This window comes from Camelina sativa, chromosome 14 (genome assembly GCF_000633955.1).
Source record: "Camelina sativa cultivar DH55 chromosome 14, Cs, whole genome shotgun sequence".
NCBI lineage: Eukaryota > Viridiplantae > Streptophyta > Magnoliopsida > Brassicales > Brassicaceae > Camelina > Camelina sativa.
This window is the reverse complement of record NC_025698.1, coordinates 15,372,509-15,382,605: the sequence shown is the minus strand read 5'-3', so window position 1 is coordinate 15,382,605 and position 10,097 is coordinate 15,372,509. Positions and strand designations below refer to the sequence as shown.

At 39.2% G+C, this 10,097-nt stretch overlaps 1 protein-coding gene across 1 annotated transcript; it reads right to left on the bottom strand.

Annotated features, from left to right (window-relative positions):
• On the bottom strand, positions 774 to 2,273 carry LOC104741596. The gene is made up of 2 exons (XM_010462481.2): positions 2,039 to 2,273; positions 774 to 1,949 (listed from the first exon to the last, which is right to left on the bottom strand). Exons 1-2 carry the CDS (start codon positions 2,222 to 2,224, stop codon positions 975 to 977), a joined length of 1,161 nt encoding a protein of 386 aa, XP_010460783.1. The 5' UTR covers positions 2,225 to 2,273; the 3' UTR covers positions 774 to 974.

Here is a 10,097-nt window from a genome sequence, read left to right as displayed (position 1 = left end):
TAACAAGGCTAGGCTGCTCTAACTGAGATTTCATATCCATGGCGGAAGAGTTAGGGCTTGATTTGGAAGAACTCAGACAACTCCAGAACATAGCCAAGAGACCTCGTGTTCTCAATCTCATCAACTCCGAGATTTCCAATTTGGAGAAGGTACCTATTCCACTTTTTTTTCACCCCTTTTCTCGTCATAAATCGTTTTGTTATAAGTAGTTGCTCTTGTATAGAAACAGAACTTGGGATTTAGTTTTGAGAGTTTAGAGAAGAACTGTTTCATTCTTTGTATTTGTGACATGTATCATGTATGTGTGTCTGAATAATTAACAAGGAGAAAGGATATGACTTTGGAGTTAAACTTATCTCTTGTATTGAGTTTTATGAAAATAAAAATCTCTACTTTGTTTGATATTCCTAAGCAACTAGAACTAGAAAGCGTTTGTTTTCGAAGTTGAGCTGATCAAATCTTGCATCATTCTGAACTGTTTCAGCTCATGGCATTGAATATTAGATTTTGGCAGCTAATTTTAAGCTTTGAAGTAACTTCAATTCTGAGACGAGGCCCTACCCGTCAGTTAGGTGGGCTAAACGGGCCGCACCAGCCTGTACATGCACTCCTACCTACCGCGCCAGCCTATACATGCACTCCTACCTGAACGGGCCGCACCAGCCTAATTGACCAACAACTACTTATTTTTCAGATTTATAAATACGCAAGACGTGGCTACGTGTAAGTTGATAAAAGAAAAATTAGAGTCCGTTACGCCGTGAAAGTCGAACAGTTCACAACATCCAAAAACAAAATCGATAAAACTTCCATAGGAAATAATGATTCACATTTAATGGATGTCGAAGCAAAAAGAAAATGTTCATAAATCAAGAACCAAGTTATTTTAATCAAGAACAAACTTGTACTAAACAAACAAATTATCCAAAACAGACATGATCAAAATGGTAATAGTAGTAAAACTCATTGATATACTAAACAGAGAGTTGTGACGATGGTCTCTTACCATCATCTGTGTATCCCAAAGAAGGTGGTCGAACTGGTTTAGGACTCTCGACCGCAACATCACTAGCTGAACTCTGCTGAACCAAAACCGGATAAATGTCGGTAGAAACCGAGAGACGAGAAGGTGAAGCAGGGGAAGAAGGCGAAGGCGAGACCGATGGCAGTTCAGAAGCCGAAAACGAAGCCATAGAAAGAGTTCTAGTGATTGAAGGATTCACTTCAGCTACTTCTTCAATACCTTCATCGATATACACAACATCTTGCATAGTCAACTGATGGTACTCGACGATTTCTCTCAAGAACCGGTTCTCTCTAGCATAAATGGAGTTTTCGTGAGCTAATCTTGCTTTCTCTGCCAACAATGTCTCTAGCTGAAGCCTGATTAGGTCATCATCAGCTGGACTGTTGTTACCTTTATCCCTGTTATCTCTTAACCGTTTGTTTTCTTCTTCCAACTGAGAGCACCGTTCTTTAGCGAAAGCTAAATTTGCTTTAACCGTTTTCAACTCACGGAGGAGAAGCTTGGCTTTAGCTGCTGTAGCCATGGCTACGTCACGTGAAGCTTTGAGTTGAGACTCGTGTGGGTTTGGTTGTGTTAATGGTTGCCATGGACTGCTTGATCCAGAGGATTGGTTATAATTGTTGTTGTTGTCTGAATCGATTAGATCGGATCCTTTACGTCTGATTTGAGAAGCTACGATCGTACGACCTTCCCCGAACGCTTTCTCGAAACTGTCTCCGATCTGATTCAGAGAGGTTGTGATTTTGTCTATGCTTTTGCGTATTGTTGGATTCGAGGGTTCGGGAACGACGTCGTTATGTTGTTGTTGTTGTTGTTGTTGTTGCTCTTCTTCGTCTTCGAGGATTGATTTAGCTTTCTGAGCTAGGATCCCCCAGAATCCACGGCTCTCGCTCTTATCCTCGTAAGCCGTGAATCCTTGAGCCTGAGATTTGGTGATGTTTAAGGTTTCTTGCAGGAAAAGTAATCTCATGAAAAGAGAAAAAGAGAGAGAGAGAGAGACAGAGATCAGACCTGAGAGGAGGCACGGATTGCTTGAGCGGCAAGGGAGGAATGAGAAGAGAAAGATTGAGACGATCTGAAGGATCCGCCATTGGAGTGACCTTTGAGATCACCATGATCGTGATCAGGTGGTTGATTATAGATGTCTTCTTTGAAGGTTGAAGCCCTCGCGATCCCTTGTCTTCTCCGATACGCCATTTTTTGTTTGTTCTTCCTTGTTTTGATTCTTTCTCTGTTTTTTTTTTTGTTTTTTTTGGTTGATGCTGGTATTAAGAAATTTTGTTTATCGCAATTTTTACAACCTTTGATCCTCTGGTTTTACGTAATTCACGTTCTTAATAAGTTGATTAATGTTTATTTAATCAGAAAAGGATACAAACATCAAAACGTGTTTTCTAAGGAAATGGGTTGACTCCTAAATAGTAAATAGACATGTTATGAGTTGCTTTTATGGGCTATAATAGTGATGGGCCAATGGCTCACAAAAGCTGAGTGAGAATCAATGTTGCAATTTCTTTTTGATGATTTTGACTTACTGATAGTCTAGAACTGACAACTATAAGACAGGCTAGATAGCATACTTCTTTTTTTGTTTTTTTTTGTTTTTCACTTAAGACTTCTTTTAAGTTTTGTAATGAAAACGGTCGAGTGGTAGTGCTATTTTAATATTACTTTTTTTTAATCAATTATAAAGTTAGGAAAATTTTCAAGAAGATGACTTGGAACCCATAAAAAGATTTGATTTGATAGAGGTTTTTCTAATTCGAAGGTTCCCAACTTTTCTATGCAAAATAATGTCTAAAGGTTTCGGTAAAAAGGAAAAAAAAAAAAAAAACATCACGCAAGAATGTCAAAAAGCTTGAAGACAGTAGAGACTAATATTCAACTTAGCTGGGAAAAACAAAAAGACCACCCTCTTTAGGGCTTAGATCTTTTTTTTTGTTTAGAGTCTTTCACTAGGTTAAGAAGAGAATTTTTAGACTGAAAAACATTTTCCTTGTAGCTGCTTTCTCCTGTTTACCTATTTGTGTCGTTTGTTTAGCTCTAAATCTCAGAAAGAAATTAGGGTTTGTTCAAGTTAGTTCTTCAAGTATGGTTTTTCTGTCTGTTCAACAACGATGTCCTCAACTATGGATAAGGTCTTGATGTCTATGTCTTTAGAAGAAGTGGAAGAAGAGGAGCCGTTTGAGATGTCGGACTTACCACAATTCTTATTTATGGAGCGAAATTTCATGAGTTTTATTGGTCGAACCCTGAATCCTCCCTGCCAGCCGATGAGGAATTTGATCTGTGATATGCCAAGGAAGTGGCAAAAACCGGGATGAATGAGAGGAGTAGCGTTATCAAATGAAAGATTCCAATTCATTTTCGATAACGAGCATGACTTACTGGAAGTGTTAGCAAAAGGAGCTCATACCTATAATGATTGGTCCATAGCGGTGGATAGGTGGTATGAAAATCCCCCGGTGAATTATTTGCAGCGTATCTTAATCTGGGTTAAGATCTGGAATCTTCCAGTAAACTATTATACGGCAAAAGCGATTACAGCTCTGGGAGAATTGGTGGGGGAAATTCTGGAAGTAGCCTTTGATCCAGATAAACCACAAATCCAAGAGTTTGTTAGAGTTAAGCTTATGTTTGATGTCTCAAGGCCTCTGCGACGATCAAAAGAACTCAAGTTACCAAAGGGAGGGAGAACAGTGGTGCGATTTCAATATGAGCGAGTCCAAAAACGTTGTTTTGAATGCCAAAGGCTGACACATGTGAGAGATGTTTGTCCGCTTATGGTTAGGAAAAAGGTGTTGGAAGAAGCAGCCAAAGTTTCAGGCTCTCCGGTGGTTAAAATACCCAAACCTTTGTGTTTGAAGGAAGACGATCCTTTGCTTGGGGTTTTGAGAGAAGATCAGGTGGGGGGTTGATCCTTCCACTAGTCAGTTAAGAATCGCAAATGACGTACTCGAAGGAATGAGGCAGTACCTATTGGCCAATAATAATGAAGATTGGCAAGTAAAAGTTGATCGCTGATATATCATGGGTTTTAGGTGTTTTTAGCCATGATATAAGTCTTGTTTATAGAGTCTTTTTGGTATTTTTAGAGTCTTTTGAGTCTTTATAGGATTTAGCATGGATGGGAGCATAATGGAACTAAATAAGCTGATTTGGAGCATAATCAAAGCATTGAGGCTAAGCTACGAAGTTGAGAGACGAGTTCAGAAGTATGCATCAATCGATGCTACCTCTGCATCGATCGATGCAAGTGTCACAAGCCAATCAGATGTTTTCTCACAAGCTTTAGAAAATTTACAAAATTTGCCCAAGTTTTCCATATTTGCATCGTTAGTCCCTAGACGTGTTTTAGGAATATAAATAGGATTTTATGGTCATTGTTTAGACCTAAGCTTTATTTTTTCTGCAACTTTTGAGAGAGAACCCTGAGAGATTTTTAGAGAGCTTTTGGAGAGAAGAATCAAGACTCCTTCAGAGAAGATTCAGAACTCCTTTTTTTCTTCCTTTAATCTCTTAATGCTATCTATTTTATTCATGATTTGTGTTCTTACAATTATGTCTGAGTAGACCTGCTTGTTAGGTTTAGGGTTTCTCATTAGGGATTTCATGGATTGTTAGATTGATTAATTGTTTGGATTCATTATCTTTCTTGTTCTTCACCATAGGTTGTTCTTAATGATAGATCTTTGATTAGTCATCTGGATTTAGATCTTAGGATTATTGATTGATATGAGAATATAATTGATTTTCCTCACAAAAACCTTTGGGTGAGCAAAATTACTTTTTGCAAAGAGATTTGAATTAGTGATTTTGTAAACTTATCTAAACTTGATTTTATTGCTGGTTTTTAACTTGAATTTTGCAAAGAGATTTGAATTTTCGGGTTTTAAAACTTAGATAATATTTGCAGTGAGAACTGATTTATTTTGTAATTGTGTTTAGAGTTCAAGAACGGTGCTTAATTGTTGAATCTAGCTTGCTAAATTAATTGATCTGATTTTCCATGATCTCCTGAGAATTTCCCTAGGTCTAGCGTTTCATCCTTCTGAATTTTACAACTCTTTTATTTTCTGTTTAATCTTTTGATTTTAATACAATTTATTTCTGTTTATCTTAATTAAAAGATTAATAAATCCATTGTGTGAATCTAGAGTCTTTGTGGATTTGATCCCTAAGTACTACAATTGATCTCTTAATTTGAGAGAGTAGCTCTAGGGTAAATTTGAGCATATCAAATTTTGGCGCCGTTGCCGGGGACTCTTTTGATTCACCATTAGATTAAAATCTTTGATTTTGTCTAAATTTTTATTTTTCTATATTACTCACACGCTTTTGTTTCTTTTATCTTGTGTGTTTCAGGTACATGCCTAAGCCTAGCACCAGTAAAAATCCTACTGGTCCAGTTGTGAAGCTTACAAACCAAGAGTTAGGACAACTAGAGCGTGAAAACACAAAAGCAGCCAAGTCAGTGAAGATGGTCAAAACACTCATATTAAGACCTGATGAGGCTGGAGTTTTGAGGGATCAAGAGGGTCATGTGTACAACGAGCAAGGCCAGAAACTTCATGCTGAAGGACGAGTTATTCAGGAAGAACTCGTCGTGGTTGAGGATGATGCACGTGGCGTCGAGCGACGCAACGATGGCATCGATCAACGCAACCAAGATGGCATCGACCGATGCAACATTGGCGTCGATCGACGCAATGCCAGAAACGATGCGAATTTGGAAGGTCACAACCAGCAGAACCTTCAGGGCAAACGGGATAACAATGGAGAGCTTGTCAAGACTCTTGCGGACTTCAACATACCAGATTTGTTCGATGAGAACCGCTCCACAATTGTCGCTCCTCCATTTCCCAGGAATGATTTTGAGCTTAAGCCTGCCTACTTTGCTCTTGTTGGACAAAGGCTTTTCCAGAATCTGCCACATGAGAAGCCTCTAGACCACATTGAGCATTTTGAGGATATAGTCACAAGCATAAAAGCTAATGGAGTTACAGAGGACTATCTCTACTGCAAGTTTTTCCCCTACTCTCTTGTTGGGGAAGCTTCTCATTGGCTAAGGCAGCTGAAGCCAGGATCTCTGAAGACCTGGAATGACATCAAGGTGGCATTTTTGAACTACTTTTATGATGATGCGATGTCAGATGAGCTGAGGATTAAGCTTTCCACCTTTAGACAAGGCCCAGCTGAATCTTACAAAGCTGCTTGGGTGAGGTTCAAAGCATACCAGAGAGACTGCCTGCATCATGAGTTCTCAGAGGTGCTGCTGATTAGTATCTTTTTCAGTGGTATTGATTGGAGGTATCAGATGGCTTTGGATGCAGCTAGTGATGGTAACTTCAAGACAAGGTACCCAGCTTATGCAGAACAGTTGATTGAAAGGCTAGCATCAAGCAACAACACTAAGAATGCGGACCTAGAGTNGCTGGGTATCAAAGTCAGAGATTTGGTCAGAAGAATTCCTTCACAGGAAATCCAAACAGCAACTTCACTAGGAGCTATGGATCTTATTCTTATCAACCCTCCCTCCACCCAATTCAGAGAGCAAAATGGAATCAATGATTGGACAANGAAAGAAGTCTGTCCATTTTGCTGAAGATGTTGAGACTTTTGAGCCAAATCCAGAGATTACAGAAGAAGATGTNGACAGTGGACTTCAATGGAAAGATTGATTCTGTATACACTGAGCTGACTGGGAAATTCAATGCATTGAACACTCATGTCAAAAAGCTGGAGAATCAAGTGATTCAGACTGTTGGGTCTGTTAAAAGATAAGAGGAACTTCTTTCTAGAAGAACTGAGAACCTCAACCATGCTTGTAATGCGATTTTGGTGAAGGGAGGATACGAAGATACGTCTGTTGAACCAGCATCGCTCGACGCCATCACAATGCATCGATCGATGAAGTCACCATCCATCGAGGCAAAGTCACTCCAGAACGAGAGCATCGATCGACGCAACTATGGCATCGATCGACACCCCCCACGAACAGCTCCAGTTTAAATTCCAGATCCACCAATCGATTCAGAGCAAGCTTATAAGCCTAAAGTTCCTTTTCCTAAGCCTAGGAGGTCTAAGCAGGAGCTTGAGGAAGCTAGATGCAAAGCTATAATGGACAAGGTGATGATAGAGATGCATTTGGTTGATGCAGTCAAGTTTTTTCCTGGTATTAAGCGGTATGTGAAGCGGATGGTCACCAATGGTTTGAGTCCTGAGGAAGGAGCACTGCTTACAAAGGATGTCAGCTCAATTCTGTTGAATCAGCCTCCACAGAGGAAGAGGGAGAGGAAGCAAGAAGTGGTTGTATATGAGGAAGTAAGTGCAGTGATCCAAAGTAGAATTGCAGAGAAGTTACCAGATCCTGGAAGTTTTGTGTTAGATTGGTCTATCTCCACAAGAAGGTTTCCTCATTCACTTTGTGATCTTGGCTCTAGTATCAATTTGATGTCACATTCTGTTGCTGTGAGACTTGGGATGACAGATTTCAAGCCAACTAAGATCTCTCTTATCTTAGTTGATCGATCTAGAAGGATTCCTGAAGGTATCTTAGAGAACATTCCAATCAAGATTGGAGATTGCATGATTCTTACTGACTTTGTGGTGTTGGAATATGACAAAAAACCTAGTGATCCACTCATCTTAGGACGATCATTCTTGGCTACAACTGGTGCCATCATAGATGTGAAGAAGGGACACATAGCTCTGAATGTTGAAGATTTTGGTTATGAACTTTGAGATGGACAAGCTGAGAAGGGTTCCCACTATTGATGGTCAGACATTTTCTATGGAGATTGCATCTGATGATGATCCGATCATAGAACTTCCTGAAGACAAAACTGCTGGGTATGTCAAAGAGATGGAGACTGTTGAGGATGTGAGTAAGCAAGCTGTTAAGCTTGAAGATTGAAGTGGAGATCATCTAATCAGTACTAGAGACCATGATGAGGTTCTGATCCATGACAAGTTGCTGGTAGATGATGTTTTTGTAATGAAAACACGGATTGCTGAGGAAAGTTGCAGAATCGTTGAAGAGACACGAGTTGCAGACACAACATCGATTGATGCAGATGTTGCATCGATCGATGCAGCTGTTGCATCGATCGACACACCTCCACGAGTTGACCTGGACTTGTCTAAAACCGAAGATACTCGAGTTGATTCCTTAGCTACAAGTCCTAGACCAGTTGTTAAGCTGAAATCTCACCATTCCACAGTCCATAACCCACAGTTAAGGCCAAGGTATGCATCTCCTTCTCCTAAACCTTCTCCTATCATCAATAAGAATTCAAAGGTACAAACACTGTTTTGCAGTTAACCAAGCCACAAGATTATCGTAGAGCGCTTGTTTATTTTGTTGATGATTTTGTAGGACTTAAAAGAAAGTCACCCATTCCTAAGTCCCGCCCTGGTCCTGTTCCTCACATTCTTGGCAGATCTCATGTACCTACTACCTACACACTACCTTGGATAAAGAGGACATTCTCTCATAAGCATTCATTGCCATGTTCCGATCCATCGGATGCCTGAGATCCGACACAGTCAAGCTAATGACTGAAAACAAGCGCTTAGTGGGAGGCAACCCACTGGTAGGTTTTTCTTTCTCCTTTTTCTTTTGATTTATTTTTATTTTATTCGCCAATCTCTTACTTGATAACATTGGGGACAATGTTGTTTCAGTCTGGGGGAGGCAGTTACTAACTATGTTTTCGTTTTTGAGCGTCAGTCCAAAAAAAAAATTGTTTTATTGAGTCAAAAAATTTGTTGGGAACTATGATTTTTCTTATTAGTGTATTGCCTTGGTTGATTAATGCTGCAGATTGAATCCACTATCCGACTAATGAGAAATCCAATGGCTGACCAGTAAACCAGAGACATCCGAATTTCCAACAGAATCCACAAAAGCCTGAGGTAATTTCTGCTCTTTTCTTTTTACCTCATCATGGAGATCGAGGTTCATAGGGCTTGACTCCTCTTTCATACCTGACAAGGTTACGAAAGAAAAAAAATGGTACTCCTCTCCCTTGTTCAAGTTTAAAAAAAATATCCCTGAGAGCTTTGTTTAAAAAAAAAGAAAGTGAATAAAAGATGAAATGATTTTGATCAGTTTAGAGAGGTAGGTAAATTACCTATGACCTCATTATTCTACTCCTGAGTCAAATGATCACACAAATCTTGGAAACGAGGGGTAGGTAAATTACCGATGACCCCATTATTCGCCTACAACTTTGAGAAAAAAAAAAGAATAGTAAAAAAAAACAGCAAAGCAAAGCTCAAAGGAAGATTAAATAGAATAAGTCTGAGGGAGAGAAAGAGTACCACTGGTGTTAAAGGTATATCTTGCTTGTTATGGTATAATACGGGAATGAGTCTAGAAGGTTCTTGACATTGATCAAATTGATGAGACCTACCGATGAAAGCTTAATGGAGGAAGTAGTGAAATTTGGTTTGAATTAAGGATGCTATGAAAGTCAACGGAGAAGTACATGGTGGTTCGATTTGGATTTATCTGCTAAGCATATGGATTATGGTTTGGATGATCATGGCATCACTTTAAAAAGAAAATGAGTTCCTGCGTTTTAAAACCTCTTTCACAGGTCTAAATTTATGTTTTGCTTGAGGGCAAGCAAAGGCTAAGTCTGAGGGAGTTGATATATCATGGTTTTTAGGTGTTTTTAGCCATGATATAAGTCTTATTTATAGAGTTTTTTTGGTATTTTTAGAGTCTTTTGAGTCTTTATAGGATTTAGCATGGATGGAAGCATAATGGAGCTAAATAAGAGGATTTGGAGCATAATCAAAGCATTGAGGCTAAGCTACGAAGTTGAGAGACGAGTTCAGAAGTATGCATCGATCGATGCTACCTCTGCATCGATCGATGCAGCTGCCACAAGCCAATCAAATGTTTTCTCACAAGCTTTAGAAGATTTACAAAATTTGCCCAAGTTTTCCATATTTGCATCATTAGTCCCTGGACGTGTTTTAGGAATATAAATAGGATTTTTATGGTCATTGTTTAGACCTACGCTTTATTTTTCCCTGCAACTTTTGAGAGAGAACCCTG